Source organism: Pseudonaja textilis, chromosome 3, assembly GCF_049901715.1.
Source record: "Pseudonaja textilis isolate UNSWEBS1 chromosome 3, rPseTex1.2, whole genome shotgun sequence".
NCBI lineage: Eukaryota > Metazoa > Chordata > Lepidosauria > Squamata > Elapidae > Pseudonaja > Pseudonaja textilis.
Window position 1 is genome coordinate 194,521,552 of NC_141992.1, and position 20,502 is coordinate 194,542,053.

Sequence of the window (20,502 nt, forward strand, 5' to 3'; positions counted from 1 at the left end):
CCCCTTTTGCTTCAGCTGCTCTCACCTTCTAGAAGCTCTGCACACACACACACATACTGGGAAGAGGCTCCCCTGGGTCCTCTGCCTCGCTGCTGCCATACTCCGAAGACTCCGGAGGCAGCACACCACTCCCAGATGGTCCTGGCCCCATCTCTGCATCAGACGCTGGATCCTCATCCGAGTCCTCTCCAGACTCCCGGACTGGTCCCCTTTCTTCCCCACTGTCCAATTTCATTGCTGTCTGCACAGGCTGCTGGCGAACCACAACAGTAGGAAAGGCAAAGTCAGGGGCGGGAGGGCAGGCCAGCCAAAGGTGGCATTTGCCGGTTCTCTGAACTACTCAAAATTTCTGTAACCAGTACGCGAGAACCGGTGTGAACTGGCTAAATATCACCTTTGGTAAGCACAAGTCTTTTAAGACCTGGGTAGAAAAAAATCCAGGGATTTTATAAAAGGGAGTTGAATGTCTCTGCTATCGGATAATCAGTACAACTATAGCGTTCAGCTGGGTTAGAGAAGAAATAAAGTGAAATGCAGATATTTTCCCTCCTCCCAGTGTGGAAATGGAATACAGGTTGATTTTTCTTATTAAAAACAAAAAACAAATGCTACATGCAATCCAATCAAAATATAGAGATTACAGATAGAAGATTGGAAATGGGGGCACATTCCATGGATTTGGCCTTTGTGAACCCCGATTCTCAGCAAAGAGAGGCCTGCCAAGTGAAATAGGATAAGCATCTCTTGCTAAAAGGAGACGAAAGATGCACAATATAATATCCTCTTCACCAAGGAGAATGCGGAATCAGGATTTCTGCTCCGTGGCTTCCCAAGACCGACAGCTATTTAATATTGGATGATACGAAGCAAATTTGCGCTAAGCAAAGAAAGAGCGGGAGAAAGATATCCCTTAAGTAAGCATCATTCAGGTGACTGGCTGCAAGCTTTTAATCTTGCTTTTTTTTTTTTTTTTGCTCTACTGCCACAGATTGACTTCTGTACTTTAAAAAGAATAATAATAAACCTGGCCTAGATCAATACCCTTAGAAGCCAGTGCAAATTTAGCATACAATCCCATTAGCCCGTACTGTCGAAATACGATGTTGATTTCTTTGCAAAAATCAAAACAAAGCAAAACAAAAATTAAATGATGTCTTCAGCCAAAGAAAAAGGGAAGAAGGGAAGAGCTGAATGAATCCCTTTTGCGGAGGTTGGATAGAAGCAAATTCTTAAGAAATGGATGTTTTGTGTTCTTCAAAAGGAGATAGAACAGGGGTCTCCAAACTAGGCAACTTTAGGACTTGTGGACATCAACTTCCACAATTCCTCAGCCAGCCATGCTGTCTGGGGAGTTCTGGGAGTTGAAGTCCACAAGTTTTAAAGTTGCCAAGCTTGGAGACCCCTGAGCTAGAAGAACCACCAGATCACTGAAATATACACCATGCTCCATTAGAAAAAAGGTCTCAAGGTTCAAATCTCTTGGTTAGAAGCAGTGGTTGGCTGGTATGAACCCTGCCAAACGAATGATAATCACTCCCCTAAGAATCCATGGGGCAAACCACGATCCCATGAAAGCTGTTGCAAATGAGAGTTCGTAGCAAAGGTAACCAACAGCAGCTAAAAGGAGCAGGAATGGGCTGTAATTCTTTGAAATTCATTTCCTTGGCAAGCCACTCCTTCTAGCTACCATCTATGCATTCCCGGCGGGCAAATGTCATTGCTTAAATCAACAGCAAACTAGTTCAGTTGATTGCTTGGCTGTCCACCAAAGAAGCAGAGAAAAGGGGAAGGAATACACATATTTGAAGCTCTGCCGAGTCTTCTTCCAGACCATCCATTCTGCATTTCTTGCCCCACACTCAGGTTTTGTTTTTTTTAAATTATACTTAGTTTGAGAATCATTTCATTCAACTAACAAAACTTATCTGTGCCAAGTGCTTCTGAAATTCAGCTGAAAAGTTGAAAAATGGTCTCTTGGGTACGTGTTCAAAGGCTGAAAACTCAAGAGGTTCAAAAGTGGCACAGCCAGAACAGAGATTTGACAAGTTGCTGGACCTACCAAATTATATTTTGCCACAACAGTTTTAAGTCTGGACTACTTTTCAAAAATATACCGTTTCCCTGAAAATCCAACCTACCTTGAAAGTAAGTCCTAGCTTGATTTTTACATGTGTGCCCAATATAAGCCCTACCTCCAAAATAAGCCCTAATTAAGATCCCACCCACTCCAGAGTGCACAGGTAAGCATTAAGCTAGGGTAGGGATGGTGGAGTGGGAGATGCCCTACTACTTACCTTTGGACAGTTGTAGCCAGGCCTCATACACCTTGACTCCTGTCTCGCCAGCCCATATTTTCTGCAGCTGGCAAGGCTGGCAAGGCTTTCCTGAAGGCCTCTGTAGCCAATTACAAAGGATTGTGGGTCGATCCGGAGCTCTGTTATAGGCTGCAGAGGCCTTCAGGCAAGGCCAGCTGCAAAAGTAGTAGTTCCTGTAGGCTTCTGACAGCGAAAAGAAGGCTGGGGGTGACGTGCGCAAGTTAGGTTAGTCAGTGGATGACATCCCCCCCAAATAAGACCTGGTGCCTTTTTAGTGGCAGAAAAATAAGACAGGGTCTTATTTTCGGCAAAGCATGAAATAAATATATAGATAGATAGATAGATAGATAGATAGATAGATAGATAGATAGATAGATAGATAGATAGATAGATCTTTGGTTGTTCGGGTTTTCTCCCGCGTAAGATTCGAAGTATCTAGGCAACGTTTCGATGAAGTCTCATTCATCATCTTCAGGCTTCTGTCTTCGGCTCTTGCTTCTCTTCCTTAAAAGGAAGAAGCAGCTGCAATCTCACATCACAATCTCACATCACTCTGAGAAGCAAGAGCCGAAGACAGAAGCCTGAAGATGATGAATGAGACTTCATCGAAACGCGTTGCCTAGATACTTGAATCTTACGCTGAGAAACTCCAGTATTTTCCACATCATTATAGTTGTGCTTTTAAAGTTGTAGCAATGTGCAGAATCTCATCTGCCATCATCAGGCTTCTGTGATGATGGCAGATGAGATTCTGCCAAACGTTGCTACAACTTTAAAAGCACAACTACATGACGTGGAAAAATACCGAACAAAGCTGAATGCCATATATATATATATATATATATATATATATATATATATATTTCATGCTTTGCGAAAATAAGACCCTGTCTTATTTTTCTGCCACTAAAAAGGCACCAGGTCTTAGCTGAATGCCATACATGTAAGAACCCGTGAAAACTTAAGAAAAAAAAAAATATGTATGTATGTATGTATGTATGTATGTATAGGGATTTCAAGAACTGTACTTAAATCCAATTCTGAGAGTTGAATTGACTCAGCCAGAGAAGGAAAAAAGAAGACTTGCATCTCTTATACAGTTTATAAAGAATTTAGAAGATTTCTTTTAGAAGTTTAAAAGAATACAGAAAGCTCAAGCGAACAGAGAAGAAAAATTTAGAAGTGTAGGTCATGACTTATAACTTTATAGACAACATCCCAGCAGACAGGCAATTAATTTGAGGATTATTTCAGAAATCAGTGGATACAGTCCAGTGTTACATATAACTTAATAACTGAAACATATTTCTAAAAAAGAGATAATCCTGTAAACCATTGTGAATGAAGAAAATCCAGTTCCTCGGTATATAATGTTGCCTCTTCTTAAACGAGGAAAAGTGATTATTGTCCGGTTACGGTTAGCTACAAGCAGGGAGTACTTAAACCAGTCTCTCTAAGGCATGTGGAAAACTTGAAGTAGAAAGCAAGAGAGAGAGAGAGAGAGAGAGGTGAACCCCAGGGCAATGCACTTGTATTTACAACTTGGTCTGGATCACAGAGTGCACCGCTCGGATGTGAACACTGGGCAGGCATAACCAGGAAGGGGGAAACTCCTTGTTCGAGTTGCCTTCGTGGAACTTGATGTTCAAGTAAAAGTCACCTGTGCAGAGAAAAAGAAGAGCGCCGACACACATCGAGTTTTCTGTCGGCTTAACCTGAAAGAAAAGGAGGGGAGAATTTGAGCAGAGTCAGACAATGCAAAATTTAGGAACCACGCGGATGTGTGCTCGGTCTCTCCGGCCTAGCATTTAAAAAGGGGATAAAGGTTCCTGGTTTAGAAGATGAAGAGACTTCAAGAATGGGCCTCTGCTGAATCGGTTGATCAGTGGTGGTCAAATTAGCCTCTTTGTTGCAAACTGATAGAAGAAAATCTTTGGGTTTGAACGGTGGGGTCCTCGGTGCTCTCTGAGTTTGGTTGTTTTGGAGATGTCTCATTACCAAACTCAGAGAGCACCAAGGACCCCGCAGTGCACTGATGACGTTATCTAGTTTGGTAATGAAACGTCTGCAAGAAAATAACCAACTTCAGAGGGCACCATTGTTGCAAATTTCGTACGATTTTAAAGGCATCCATCCTACAAAGCACAACCATATAGTTCCACATGCTTGTCAAGGAAGGGACCCAATTAATTTACCAAATTGGGAGCCCATTTTACCTATGGGAAAGAATATTTACCCTATCTTATATATTTAGCGTATTGATTTTGTTTTGTTTTATGATGTCAACCCTGAAGCTGACCTGACCAGGGCCATTTTGAAGCTTCAGTGTTGTCACACTGGAGTTGAGAGAAAGGGAGAAGGGAGATTAAAGGGGTTTGTGTAGCCAAAGCAAAATACTTTCTCTTGAGAACCAAGGACATTCCCCACCTGGATGGTGGAAGGAGTGAGGTCACCAGTTGACCAGACAGCGTCTTAATTGGACAATGTGACTAATTGTTTGGGGTTATCTCTTTCAACAAGGTGAAAATTAGAGTCCAGATATGTGCCAATATGGTATCTCCAATAAAGCTTATTTTTGAGGGAGCTACAGAGTTTGGTTTGCTATGAGTATATTACCTGGAATCTTCATTATTTTTATTGGTAATGTTAAACACTCTGGTGTTATACAAAGTAGAGGAAAACTTTAAAAAAATGTAAATAAGAAAGCAAAATAGACAAATCCATGCTTTTTTTTTTTTAACAGTGAAAGGTGAAGCATTCCAAAGTCCTTTCGAGGAAATTGTTGAATAAAACAGCACAGAACACCACTGGATGTTCCTTTCTTTAACGTTTTCACTCTGGAGGAAGAATAAATATGATCGAGTACGGACTACTTACGGTATCAATATAAAACGTGTTGGAGCCAACAAAAGTGATGCCATCTTGAAGATCGTAATTGTGGACGCCGTTTTGATAATCTTGATAGGGGATGACAGTGAGGGAGAAGGGTCCGACATTGTGCTTGCTCCAATTGGTCAGTTTCACTTCCAGCTTCACTGGATCTCCGACGGTGCAATCTGCTACGATGTCCGAGTCACAGGGTTTTCCTTCCACCAACACGTCTGTAATGCAGAAAACAAAAGACGGGGTGAATGCGTTTTGCTTCGAGAATGTGAAATCCTAAATTAGAATAGAACAGAACAGAACAGAACAGAACAGACGAGTGGAATGGAATGGAATAGAATAGAATATTAGACTAAAGAGAATGTTAGAGTAGAGTAGAATAGAATAGAGTAAAAGAGAATAAAAGAATATTAGAATAGAATAGAATAGAATAGAATAGAATAGAATAGAATAGAATAGAATAGAATAGAGTAGAGTAGAGTAGAGTAGAGTAGGGTAGGGTAAGGTAGGGTAGGGTAGGGTAGGGTAGAGTAGAGTAGAATAAAATAGAATAGCAGAGTTGGAAGGGACCTTGGAGGTCTTCTAGTCCAACCCCCTGCTTAGGCAGGAAATCCTATATCATTTCAGGCAAATGGTTATTCAATCTCTTCTTAAAAACTTCTATTGTTGGAAGGGAAGCAAAATAAAGAAGGTATATTAAAAGAGATAAGCAAATATTATGATTAGTATGTTGAATATTACTACTTCGATATTGTAGAATTAGTATCAATGTAACGAATGAGGTTGCACATTTTGATTACTGTTCAACAAAGATACTTGTACCCAGACAACGCACTGTTCAGCTGAAGATTGAATTATTATATATTAAAAATAAAAAAAACATTATTATAAAAGGGAAAAAAAAAACTTCCAGTGTTGGAGGACCGACAACTTCTGGAGACCAGTTGCTCCACCGATTCATTGTTCTCACAGTCAGGAAATTTCTCCTTGGATCTAGGTTGCTTCTCTCCTTGATTAATTTCCATCCATTGCTTCTGGTCTTGTCTTCAGGTGCTCTGGAGAATAGCTGGACTCCCCCTCCTTTGTGGCAGCCCCTGAGATACTGGAAAGCTGCTATCATGTCAGCCCTAGTCCTTCTTTTTATCAAGACTAGACACAGTCCAGTTCTTGCAACCGTTCTTCATATGTTTTAGCCTCCAGCACCCTAACCATCTTTATTGCTCTTCCCTGCACTCTTTCTAGGGTCTGAAACATCATTGTTATATAGCGGTGACCAAAACTGGATGCCCTTTAAATTTAATACCTTTTCCAAAGCAAGTTGCAACTGAAAATGAATACCACAGTAGACGTGGTCCTCCAGTTACAACAGTTTGGCTGAGATAGCTTCCTGCAACCCTCTGCCAGCGTAAACGGCCCTCCTGAGCTCTGTTTTTGGCTGTGATGGCCTCCTGCGATGGGCCTTCCCAAGCTCCATTTTTGCCACCAGTGACACTGTGGGTGGGTCCTTTGCTGTTTCTAGGTGGCCCTGCAGATCTAAGCACCCATGGGCCTTGAGTTTGACACCCCAGATGTGGACAAATTGCAACAACCACTGCAGTTGTAAGACAAACAGGCGACTGGCTGAACGCATCCAGGAACAACAGCTGACAGTCAGAAGGCATGACGAAAAGTCTTTAATTTTACAACATAGGGACAGGTTTAACCATAATTTCAGTTGGGACAATGTGACCATCCTAGACCAGGCCAAGTCCAAAAACGCCAGGGAGCTTCTAGAAACCTGGCATTCTGACAAATCAGCCATCAATAGATACATAGACATTAACAACATCTGTGATGACCTGGGGCGTGGCACAAAAGCAACCAAGTCACAAAAGTAGGTAAAGTCCCTTTAATTCCTCCAATTTGGCCTCCAATATCCAGTTATCATCGGCTGGAGAAAAAACTCTCCCAAGAACAGTTTTTAAAGGGAAGAAATTCAGTCTGAACCCAAAGTACATACAGATTATAAATAAAAATCCACACAAACCATGCTGCAGCAATTAACGAGATAGGGCAGGATAAGGAATTGCAGACTTCAAAAGATAAGGTAACACACACAGTTGGGAGGATGCAGGAACCCAGATAAGACTTGACAAACAAAGATAATTCGTGCTTTGCTTCCAGCAAGGTGCTATTTGCAAACACCCTTTCGAAATCCTGTTTTCCCAGCTGCACCTAATGAAGGGAATCAGGGCCCTTTTCTCCCCCGTTACCCACGTAACTCACGTTGCTCCCTTCTCCATTCCTCCCCATGTGTGCTAAGAGGTGGCCCTGAGTCTTCCTCTGAAGGCCCAACTGGACTGTGCTCTTCCTCAGTTTCTTCTACAGCCACCAGAGCCACACTCCCACTCCCTGTCAGCTACTCGACCTCTCCCTCAGAATCAGATTCCAACAGGGGCATGACAACCTCTATACACTATGTAAAAGGCAACAATCAACCAGCCCAAAAGGGAACAGGAAAACTCTGCACCTCCCCATCAACAATCGGCATCTAGATCAGCATAGATTAACTCCAAGGTTAACTTCAGACCAACAACCAAGTAAGCAAAACCCCAATCATGAAACTGTGAAACAGCCATCAGTAAACGGGCCAACCAAAGAATCCCTAAGACAGCCCACCACCCCCATGAGCAGGGAAGACACTGGAATATAAATCTGAAAGCAAACAGCACTTCTTACTAGCACTGATGATGTTACCTAGTTGGGTAATGAAATGTCTGCAAGAAAACAAGCAAGCTCAGAGAGCACCAAAGACCCCTCAGTCCTGCTTGAGCTGGCCATGGCAAGTAGGCCGCAACGAGTCGGCTGTGGCAAATTGGCTGCGGCAAATTGCCACAGATCCATTCAGTTGAAATAAAAACCTATTACTCAGAAAAGAAAAGTTTTTTTTAAATTATTCTTTTTACTAAGGCTTAAAATCTTTGCCTTCGGAAGTTGTGGGAGCTTCATCACTGGAAACTTTCAAGAAAGAGACTGGACTGCCATCTGTCAGAAAGGCTGCTTGAGCAGTGGGTTGGACTAGATGACCTATAACTGTGATGGCGAACCCATGGCATGTGTGCCACAGGTTGCACGCAGAGCCGTTTGTGTGGCCACCCAAGCCCCAGGCAAACTTACCTCACTCCGCATGGGTGTACCTCCCAGCTGATTTTCAGGCCTCTTTTGGCCTGCCAGAGGTTTGAGGGAAGCCTCTGCAGGCTTTGCAGGCTGAAAATAGGCGCTTTTGTCACTTCCTGTATTTCCGGAAATACCGGAAGTGATGAAATGGGCCCATTTTTTGGCCTGCAAAGCCTGCAGAAGCTTCCCTCAAGCCTCTGGCAGGCCGAAAAAGCCTCAAACGGGCCGAAAATCAGCTGGAAGGCGCAGTGCAGAAAAGAGGGCAGCAGCGGTGGCAGGGAATTGCGTGCATGCGCAGGGGGCATGCAGGGGCTGCGCGCATTGCCTTCTGGGTGCTGGCATGCGAGTGCATGTAAGCCCACACACAATTTTTGGCACAGGAGCCCCAAAAAGTTAGCCACCACCAACCTATAAGGTGCCTTTCCAACTTGGTTAATTGGTTAAAATGATCCTGATAATAATAAACATCTAAAGTGGTAAAGATTTGGCATTTTACAACATGATTACAATTTTCGCTCCACATCTTTATTGGTATGAAGTTCTACTTTATTGAGGTATGGGTTTTAAATGAGAAACCAACATCTGTCATTAATTCTTAACAGGAAATATCTGGATTTATCTAGGTATTTTTTTCTCTTTAGATATTATAAAATTGGTATCGTTAACAGGTGAAGAACCTGCAGGAATTTAAACAACTTACCAACAAATCACAACACGTATATACTGCCTGACAGAAATGCAATTCATAATAATGGCGTTTTAATCTTGATTAGGTAGCAAACTGCAGTTAATTTGAAACGGCAATCATTAATTAAAAAATATGTGTAAGTGTTGCCAGCGGGGATAACATTTTAAAATATATGCCCATATTTTTATTATTATCGTCATCACCAGCTCTTCCTGAATGACACAACAGAGTTTAGGTATCCTTAACACCTTCAAAACCTCATCAAAAGGCCAGAAACATTCATTTTTGGTAGGTTAATTTAGCAATAAGAAGCCTCAAATCAACCAGGTCAACTTTTTTTCATTTATTTCATCCCATTCTTGCTTCAACCCCTCCTCTGTTATTTTTAGTTTTAGTTTAGTTTTGTCAATAGAAACCCATTTTAGCTAAACCTAATGGTTTGTCACTGTCACAACCCCTCTCAGCCAGCCTGCGTTTGTGCATGACAAATCACCCCAAAGAGCTTGGCAAAATAAAAATAATAATCATCACAATAAAAAAAAAAATGATTCCTACTCATGCCAGTCTTAACATTTTTCAGAAATAAAAAGAGGAGGGGCATTGAATAGAAAAGATTTACGAATAGAAGAACCAGCTCTTTGCAAATGAAACCTTCCTTTGTGCAGGTGTTTGACAAGTCTTGGGCTTCTCTACCGAGACGTTTCCGGCAAAGTAAATTTTCCGCTTTTCTTGGCAAATCCAAGGCAGAGGTAATTAGCAACCATACACTGAGCTCATTCCAAGGAAAATATGGATGCTGCCAGGATAATGAGTTTAGGGACAGAACACGTGATGGCTGTCGAATACCGGAGAAACCAGAAGATTCAGGCAGTTCAAATGAGGTTTATTGGTTTATTGCATATAAAAGTTTATTGCATGCTTAAGCTCTCTTACAAGAATCTGACCAACTAACGGGAAATGTGCGGGAGATAAGAAAAGCATTCAAGAAGGGCTCGACTGAAAGATCTTTTGTGAGCATGCGGGGACTCGTGACTTATGACATTTTTGACCCCTCCCTCGGGCTCAGCCTGGTCATCTCTTACAATGGCTGGGTTAGTGCTAAGAAAAAGCCTTTCTTTAATTTCTCCAATCTTTTGGAGGTTCGGGATCAGCTCTCTTATTCTGCTCATCCAGCACATAACCCATAATTAACAGTAACAGATTTATCAGATTAACGGAGTTGGAAGAGACCTCGGAGGTCATCCAGTCCAACCCCCCACCCCGCCCAAGCAGAAGACCCTACACCATTTCTGACAGAGGGCAGTTCAATCTCATCTTGATAGTGTCAAATGATGAAGCTCCCACAACTTCCGAAGGCAATTTCTGTTCCATTGGTTGGTTGTTCTCACTGTCAGAAAATCTCTTCTTATTTCTGAGTTGAATCTCTCCTTGTTCAGTTTCCAATTTACTCCTTGTCTGGCCTTCAGGTGCCTTGAGAAATAGCTTCTCTCTGTGGCAGCCCCTCAACTATTGGAAGACTGCTTTCATGTCTCCCCTGGTCCTTCTCTTCACTAGACTAGCCAGGCCCAGATCCTACAATTTTCACTGTGTTTTAGCCTCCAGTCCTCTAATCATCCTGGTTGCTCTTCTCTGCATTCTTTCTAGAGTCTCAACATCTTTTTTATAGTCTGGTGACCAAATCTGGATGCGGTACTCTAGGTGTGGTCTTAGTAAGGCTTTATAGAATGGTATTAGTATTTCCCTTGAAATTGAAATTCATCACCAAGTGGTACGGTCATTAAGTGAGACTTCATGTAACTCCTATCCGATTTTCTCTTCACTAGACTAGCCATGCCCAGTTCCTGCAACTGTTCATCGTGCACACTTCTGCATTTTTTATAGAGTCTCAATATCGTTTTTATGGTGTGGTGACCAAAACTGGATAAGAGTTGGAAGGGACCTTGGAGGTCATTTAGTCCAATGCTCTGCTCTCGCAGAAGACATACTATTTCTGATACATGTCTGTCCAGTCTCTTCTTAAAAGCTTCCAAGGATGGGACACTCGCAACTTCCACAGGCAAACTGGTTTATTGTTCTCCTTAGTTCTAGATGGCTTCTCTTCTTGGTTAGCCTCTGTCCCTTGTTTCTTGTCCTGCCTACAGGTCCTTTGGTAAACAAGTTGGCTCCCTCTTCCTTGTGGAAGCCCTTCAAGTATTGTAAGACTGCTATCATGTCACCCATGGTCCTTCTTTTCACTAAACTTGGTATACCCAATTCCTGCAATCATTCTTTGTATGTGTTAACTTCTAGGCCCTAATAGTTTTTCCTGCGCTTCTCTGAACTCTTTCCAAAGCTTCAACATTTCTGTCTTTTTCGTTGACATTACAGTTGATAATGTTTACTGCCTCTAAGAAGGCTTAATGCTGGTATCAGAGGTAGAATTTAGATATTTCACTGGTTGTATCTGCAATAGGAAGGGACGCGGTGGCTCAGTGGCTGCGGAGCTTGTCGATCAGAAGGTCGGCAGTTCGGCGGCTCGAATCCCTAGCGCCGTGTAACAGAGGGAGCTCCCGTTACTTGTCCCAGCTTCTGCCAACCTAGCAGTTTGAAAGCATGTAAAAAATGCAAGTGGAAAAATAGGGGCCACTTTAGTGGGAAGGTAACAGCGCTCCATGCGCCTTCGGTGTTTAGTCATGCCGGCCACATCACCACAGAGATATCTTCGGACAGCGCTGGCTCTTCGGCTTTGGAACGGAGATGAGCACCGCCCCCTAGAGACAGAAAACGACTAGCACGTATGTGCGGGGGGGAAATTTTACCTTAACCTACAATAGGACAGTCCAATGAAGGGTAAACTCACTCACTTTTCCTTTTCATCTGAGGGTGTACCACACCGCTCTTTCTATGAATCCGTGGAAAGTCTCTGATATTGCATCCAATTAAAATGTAAAAAGGTCATAAGACAGAAACTTCCGATTGGAGAAATTGATTTCATCTTTCCCACAGCCAATTAGTCTACGGTTGACTTAGGGTTTGTATGTGCAGAGAGATTAATTATTCCCTGAATGCAAAACCTTACCTGGCACCAATCCAAGAGGCATAAAGGCAGCTTTATACTGTCAAACAATCACCCCTGTTTGCAGAGGCATGTGGAGGCAGCCGATTATATATATATATATATATATATATATATATATATATATATATATATATATATGCATGGTACTCAGCTTTGTTCAGGTATTTTCCCACGTCATTGTAGCTGTGCTTTTAAAGTTGTAGCAACGTTTCGGCAGAATCTCATCTGCCATCATCAGGCTTCTGTATTGTGTTCGCCTGTGAGATGTTGCTACAACTTTAAAAGCACAACTACAATGAAGTGGGAAAATACCTGAACAAAGCTGAATACCATGTTGTAAGTACCGTGAAAACTTAAGAAAACAAATATATATATATATATATTCTTAAGTTTTCACAGGTATTTATATGTATTGTATTTAGCTTTGTTCGGGTATTTTCCCATGTCATTATAGTTGTGCTTTTAAAGTTGTAGCAACGTTTCGGCAGAATCTCATCTGCCATCATAAAGACTGAACTATGCACCCTGACTAAAGCCAACCGCTTCCACAAAAGCAAAATCACTGGCCTGATTCACAAAAACACATTGAGACATAATGGAGACCTAGAAGATGAACAGACCTATGAAACAGCTGTCCTGCCCCACATAAGAGGTACTACAGACAAAATCAGTAATATACTACACAGGCATCACATCAAGACTGCCTTCAAAACAGACAGAAATATAGAAGTCATCCTAAGAAACCCCAGAGATAACATTGACCTGGAAAACCAAGGCATATATGAAGTTCCCTGAGCATCATGCCCTGCCATATACATTGGACAGACCAATAGAAGAATAAGTACCTGCCTGGATGAACACAAAAGTGCAGTCAAAAGCTGGAACACACTTCCTGACTAGTCCAACACATGAAAGCCACAGGTCATAGCATCGACTTCAATGGCACCAAAACCCTAGCCACTATAGAAAACCCCAGCTATAGAATTATCAGAGAAGCCATAGAGATTGAAAAAAGACCTGAAAGCATGAATAGAAGAGATGATTCCACCAGACTGTCAATTATTTGGAAGCCTGCACTCACAAACAAAAAAATCTCCATACCACAAGCCAGGCAAACACCTGGGCACAAACAGATCCCCCCTGATACCTCCAGCTCAAACACATCCCAACCAGGCACCCAGATGAAACCTAGCTTCCTAACAAATGGTAGCCGTCCATTTACTCAGAGCCAAGCTGCACTAAAAGCCTCCAATACAGGAAACACAATGTTGCCAGCCAATCAAGACAGAAAAAGCTACAAAACAGACAGAAGTTATTAGAAACACCAATCAAGCAGAACACAGCAAACTCCAAGACCAATAAACACAGCCCAAGACTCCCAACCAATCAGGATTAAGAAAAAGACATTCTGGCACAGCAGTAGGCTAGCCCCAAATTTAAAACTGAAACGGCTGCGGAAGTCTGACTCACAGACTAACACACATACAGAAGCCTGATGATGGCAGATGAGATTCTGCAAAACATTGCTACAACTTTAAAAGCACAACTATAATGACGTGGGAAAATTCCCGAACAAAGCTGAATACCATATATATATATATATATATATATATATATATATATATATATATATGCATGTATGTATATATATATGTATATGTATACATGTGTGTGTGTGTGTGTGTATATATATATACAATTTATATATATATATATATATATAAATATAAATATAAATATAAATTGTTTTCGTAGATTTTCATAGGTATAGGTATGTAGGTCTCGGTGTGTTCGGGTCTTTTCCCATGTAAGATTAAGAGTAACTTGGCAATGTTTCGGCGAGGTCCCACTCGCCATCCTCAGGCTGGTGCTTTCGGCTTAATGCCAGCGCAAGCAGTTTGTGATCGGAGCTGCCGTCTCACTATAAATACTGGTGGTGGGGGCTGGAATGCTGGGCTGGTTGGCTGCGCTGCTGCCTCTTGATTGGTTGATGGAGTTGATGTTGGTATAATGGGCTGTGTGATGGCCTTGTGAGTTTTGTTGTGGAGATATCCTGGATATTGTGTTGTAATCTCCTGGGTTGTTTGTTTTGCAATGATCTTTTTTCCATTAGCCTCTCGTGTTTTAACAGCTTGGGTAATGGGTTGTGTGATGGGCTTGCGAGTTCTTTTGTTGTGGTATCCTGGATCCTGCATTGTAATCTCCTGAGTCGTTTGTGTTTTGATCTCTTTTCCATTAGCCTCCTGTGTAGTAACGGCTTGGGTAATGGGTTGTGTGATGACCTTGTGAGATTTATTGCTGTGGTATCCTTGGTCTTCTGCTGTGATATCCTGGGTCATTTGCTTGTGTTGCAACTTCTTGAGTTCTTGTGGTGTAATTTCCTGGGTTTTCTGATGTGATATCCTGAGCAGGTGGCTGTGATGTAGCATTCTGGGTTTTAGTCTGGCTTTGAGTTTGGGGTCTGGGTCTGTGTTCTTGATGTGTGTCAGCTTGTTTGGTTTGGGGGTTGGGGTGTGTGACAGCTGGCGAAGCAGCCGTGGTCTGTTTTCTGGATGGTGGTTGTCTTTCGTCTATAGGATGGGCTTGGGCCTGAGTCCTAAGGAGTTTATGAAACTAAGGAATTTATGAAATATCATGCAACAATTGTGCAGCCACATACATTGGACAAACCAACAGGAGAATAAATGCACGCATCGCAGAACACAAAAATGCAGTCAGAAGAGAAGAAAATACTTCCTCCCTCTTCCAGCATTTTAAAGCCACAGGACATGAAATTAATTTCGAAGGAACCAAATTAATATCCAACACTGAACACTCCAGCAAGAGAATAATCAGGGAAGCCATCGAGATAGAGAAACACCCCCAAAACATGAATAGACGGGATGACACATCCCGCCTACCAGACATCTGGAAGCTAGCCCTCACCAACAAACAAGTCCCAGCCACGAAAACCAACACCAGACCCAAAACAACACGGGACACCACCGCCAATCCCCCTCATCAGATCCAGGCCCAAGCCCATCCTATAAACGAAGGACAACCAGCATCCAGAAAACAGACCACAGCTGCTTCGCTGGCTTTTAAGAAGAGACTGGAAAGCCACTTCTCTGGAATGGTTTAGGGTCTCCTGTTTTGATCTGAGGGTTGGACTAGATGACCTACAAGGTCCCTTCCAGCTCTATTCTGATTGATTGGTTGATTGATTGATTGACTGATTGAAGTAATCAAGGAGAGAAGAGACTGGGAATTAACGAGAAACTTCCTAACGGTGAGAACAATTAATCAGTGGAACAACTTGCCTCCAGAGGTTGAGGGTGTTTCATCACTGGAGGCTTTTAAGAGGAGACTGGACAAGCGTTTATCTGAAATGGCACAGGCTCTCTTGCTTTGAATAGAATAGAATAGCAGAATTGCATAGGCAGGAAACCCTAGAATAGAATAGCAGCCCCCTGTATAGGCAGGAAACCCTATACCATATCAGACAAATGGCTGTCCAGTCTCTTCTTAAAAACTTCCCACGCTGGAGCATTCTCAAATCAGAAGTGGTGAGTGCTTAAAAACTGGAGGTTTTTAAGAAGAGACCGGACAACCACCTATCTGATATGGGATAGGGTCTCCTGATTGAGCAAGGGGTTGGACTAGAAGACCTCCAAGGTCCCTCCTCACTCTCTTATTCTGCTACTCTGCTATTAAGTCACAAGGCAATGATTTCCTTGAGAAGCATGGCCAAAAAAACCTGACAAAATTGGCCATGACTCACTGAACAATCGGCTTGCTTAGTTAGCAATGGCAATTCTGATTGTGGTCACAAGTTGAGGTCAATCTGTACATTTTCATCCCATCTGGAGAATCCCGCTCACTTATCTTTGTTTCTCCCTCTCCTGTGAACTGCAACTAGCCTTTTAATTTTGCTAGCAATATAGTACAGTGCTGGAATTTGAAGTGCAGCTGCAACCTAACCAACCTAACTGTTAAGCACGCAAAAAATATTTCTCAGGCACGATGAATCACATCCAGTAGTCTACACGGGCAAAGAAGTGTTTAAGAAGTGTTTTTTTCTGTAAAAAATCTGAAGCAGCTGCTGTCAGCTTGTTTCAGCTTCACTAAGCAGGAGGTTGGATAAAATTCCCTTCCGCTGCATCCCAATCTGTGCTGAGATTTTGTTAATCAAAGGAGCCTGGGCATTGTTCCCGGGCCATCGCAGCCCCTTCCTCATACTGTTTTATTTTATTTATTTTGATTTGTCAATCGCTTACAAGATAATAGGTATAAGTATAATCATGAGTTAAGACTACAGGAAATAGGTACGAATAAATGGGGACAATAGGACAGGGACGGTAGGCATGAGGGTGCACTTATGCACGCCCCTTTTTTTCTGTATTGTGGAGGAGCGTTTCCCTTTAAACTTCCCAGCCACACATCCTCTTTAATTTGCAACCCCATATTTGGCACCGCTTGGCTCTTGGTTAATGCAAAAGCCGGAGGGTTAGGCAAGTCAATCCAAACAAAACAGATTCATAAAAAAAGCGGGCTCCCCTTCGACACATCACACAAATGCCAAATGGCCATTGGGTGACAGCTGAGCCTCCGATTAACATGTGTATTATCTGCGGTAAATCTAGGCAATGTGTTTCAAAACCTGGCCATCGACCCTCTGATTCGCGTTTAAACTTAGAAAAATCTCCATTTTCTAGCAATCAAAATATATGGGGAGACACACACTGAAGGCAAAACAGTAATTTTGGGGGCAGCACGAGATCTGACAAATCAAATGGCCTGCAATCCCTGCCATGCTAAACCCGCCAAAAAGCATTCTGTCTGTCTGTTTAGAAAATTGATATGGCTGCCTACTCGCTCACAGGGACTCTAGGTGGCTTACAAGCAATAAAAACACAGTATAGAAAAAAAAAATTTAAAACCCACACAATAACTCTCCAACCCCTGGTGACAACAAACACGTCACATGCTGGGGTCCCCAGGCCCGCTTGCAAAACCAAGTCTTCAGGGCCTTATAAAAAATTATCAAAATGGGAACCAGTCTAATTTCTGAAGGTTATCTATCTATCTATCTATCTATCTATCTATCTATCTATCTATCTATCTATCTATCTATCTATCTATCTATCTATCTATCTATCTATCTCTCTCTCTCTCTATCTCTCTCTCTCTCTCTCTCTCTCTGTCTATCTCTACCACCCTTCAATCTATCTCTATCAACCTCTGTACACCCCCCATGTCTATCTCCATCAATTTCAATCTATCTCTATCAACCTCTCTACCTACCTACCTATGTGCTGCATTTTGAACTGGAGTGTTTGGCTGCTTTTCAAGGGCAGCCCAGTTGTTTTCCTGCTCCTCATTAGAACTTTTCAAATGTAATTTTTTTTAGCACCCTGAGATGCTAAACCTGACAGTCAGGACCCGAACTAGAAGGCTGTAAGAGTCAAGAGATCCAGAAGTTATCGTAGCAAGCAAACGTGAGTGTTCAAAGTTGAGATCGGTTCCACAGCAAAATTCGGTAGTCGTCAAAGCAGATCATTAATGCTTTTATGAGGCTGGCCCTGGTGTTAGACCACTGAGGTGGACATCTCAGGTGACAGATGACGGAGGTTGCAAAAAGCTACCTAGAACACAGCTGTAGTAGTCACAGAGGTAAGATAATGAAGAGTGATGTGGATGATATTTGAGTAGGGTAACGGTTGCATTTAGTTTAACTACCTTTGTTTATATCCCAATCAAGGAACTACTGATTCAGACAATCAATCAATAAATAACAGCCTACTCAAGGAACCTCCAAGAACGTTCCCTCCAACATTGACAGGACGAGCCACTTGTATATAAACAGAGACTCCCAGCTCCCTTCTAGCACTGATGATGTTACCTAGTTGGGTAATGAAACAACCAAGAAAACAACCAACTTCAGAGAGCACCAAGAACCTCACAGGCCTCCTCCTCTCCATAAACCCCACACCCTTCTGGGACTGATGGTGTTACCTCGTTGGATAATGAAACGTCTGCAAGAAAACAATTAGTACCATAGTCCTTCTCCTCCTCTCTACAAACTCCATACCCTTCTAGGTTTAATAGTGTTAACTAGTTGGATAATGAAACACCTGCTAAATCCTCCCCAAGCTCAGAGAATATTAAGGGCCACATAGTCCTCTTCTTCTTTTCCGCAAACCCCACACCCTTCTGGGACTGATGGTATTACCTAGTTGGGTAATGAAACATCTCCAAGATAACATCCAAACTCAGAGAACACCAAAGAGCCAACATTTTGTCCTTTGTCTTAGTGAAATGTTAGCAAAGAGTAGCAAGAACAAGCAGAAGAGAAATGGTATAGAGCTATCTTGACATGTTATGTATTATTATTTATTTACTCCACTTGCAAACCACCTTGCTGCTTATTCCAAAATTTAAATTGCTTAGAGCAATTTAAAAATATAGAAATGGAATAATAAAAACAATGTACTTGAAATTAAACTTATACCGAGGGAAGAAAGCAGGCAGAGCTAAATCTGGGTTATTCATTAAAGGGTATGTGTTCAAGCCAATTCATTCCAAAATAAAATGGTTTTTCGTTTCCACTCCGATTAAGAATGAAGACACACAACACTTAGCATTGTACCATCTGGATGAAAACCGATCATTGTTGCTATTCTGGAGCTGCAACTGCGCATGACAATCAAGATGAACTCTTCAGAGATTGCAGAGAGGAAAACAAGATGGGAAATATACAAAACCAGCCCCCTGATATGATAACGATTAAAAAAAAGTCCATGTGCTCCAAAAAATTCCAAAGTTGCTCACAAGTAAGAATCCATCTCGGCATTCCTAAGAGAAGTTTACCACAAAACAACCATGATTTCATTCTCCAATATATCCTCATTTTAAATAAAGGGGAGCTTTGGCTGAGAGAACTCTATTAATTAAAAAAGTTAAAAAAAAAAAGGCCAATCAAGACAGAAACCACGAGAGTGTTGCATGTATTCTGAATATAAAACCAGAAGAAAACTCATTGTGCTGCACATATTACCGCAAGCCTGAAAACTAATTTGTTGAATAGTCCGTTGCTTTCCTAATCCATTTTAGCTTCCTAATCTCCAGTAACTTTCCCATTCATGGACAACGTTTTTAAATTGAATTAGTGGGAAGGGGAGGGAGGGAGGGAAAAGGGAGGGAGGGGAGAAGGAGGGAGAGAGGAAGAAAGAAAGGAGGGAAGGAGGGGAGAGGGAAGGAAAAGGGAGGGAGGGGAGAAGGGGAGATGGCAGGAGAGAGGAAGAAAGGAAGAAGGGACGGGAAGAAGGAAAGTGGGAGGGAGGGGAAAACGAGAAAGAGAAGGTGGGAGTGAGGGAGACAGGAAGAAAGGAAAGAAGGAGAGAGGGAAGAAGGGGAGAGGGAGAGAGGGAGGGATGGGGGAAGGGGAGAGGGAGGGAGAAAAGAAGAAAAGTAGGGAGGGAGGAGGGAGGAAAGAAGGCGAGAGGGAGGGAGGGAGGGAGGGAGGGAGGGAGGGAGGGAGGAAGGAAGGAAGGAAGGAAGGAAGGAAGGAAGGAAGGAAGGAAGGAAGGAAGGAAGGAAGGAAGGAAGGTTGGATTCAAACTCTTTTGATTTGTAATTTTCTTCCAAATTATTTTGAAAGCCCTATGCCCTTGAATTTGGATCGTAGATTGAGATAATGCACGAACGTCAGAATAAAATATACAAGAAGGAAAATGAAAGAATTTGGCACAGCAGCACAAAGCAGTGGAGATTTCAGAAGGAGAACGGCTAGAAAAAGAGGGCAAGGTAGGAAAGGAAAAACTAAAGAAGGCAAAACAAGAAGACTTGGCAACGAGAGATTGAAGCAGAAAGGTTTTTTTTTTTAAATGTGCAATGGAAGCGTTTTAGCAAGTGACAATTAACTTGCTGCCAAAGCCTTATGTTAAGGGATAGGTTTTGTTTTTTTAAATCAACCAGAAATGGAAGAGTAATTTAATTGCAAAAAATGAGCATTATCTGGTTAATGGGGTGGGATCTGAAAGAACCACCTCCAAGACTTCAGAGCAGTTACAGAGAAATATGTTGGGGAGTGTGTCTTTTGAGTGTGTGTGTGTGTATGTGTGTAGCAAGGCACAGATTCTACTCAATTCCGTATGAAGATGACTGGACATTTGAGTCATTTGGTTTGTTATCATTCATATATATTTTTTTTTTCAGATACACTAATTTCATTTTAGACCTACTAATTCTTCATCCTTCTTGCCGTTTCCAAACTGTAAGGTTATATTCAGTAGTGGGATTCAAATAATGTAACAACCGGTTCGCTGCCCTAATGGCTGGGCGGGCGTGGCCCATGGTGGGTGTGGTCAAGGGGTGTGACAGGCAGCAGGCGGCCTCCTGCACCGCCCCTGGGAACAAGCATG

At 42.2% G+C, this 20,502-nt stretch overlaps 1 protein-coding gene across 2 annotated transcripts in view; it reads right to left on the reverse strand.

The window, feature by feature from the left end:
• Positions 1 to 3,403: 3,403 nt before the first annotated feature.
• The window catches only part of TRAPPC9 (trafficking protein particle complex subunit 9), a 299,696-nt gene continuing 282,597 nt past the window's right edge, over positions 3,404 to 20,502 (reverse strand). For both annotated transcript variants that reach the window (XM_087931796.1, XM_087931795.1), the window contains 2 exons: positions 5,193 to 5,416; positions 3,404 to 4,030 (listed from right to left, as the gene is read on the reverse strand). In XM_087931796.1, coding sequence (XP_087787922.1) covers positions 3,851 to 4,030; positions 5,193 to 5,416 — 404 coding nt within the window. In that variant the 3' untranslated portion in view covers positions 3,404 to 3,850. The remainder of the gene's footprint in view (positions 4,031 to 5,192; positions 5,417 to 20,502) is intronic.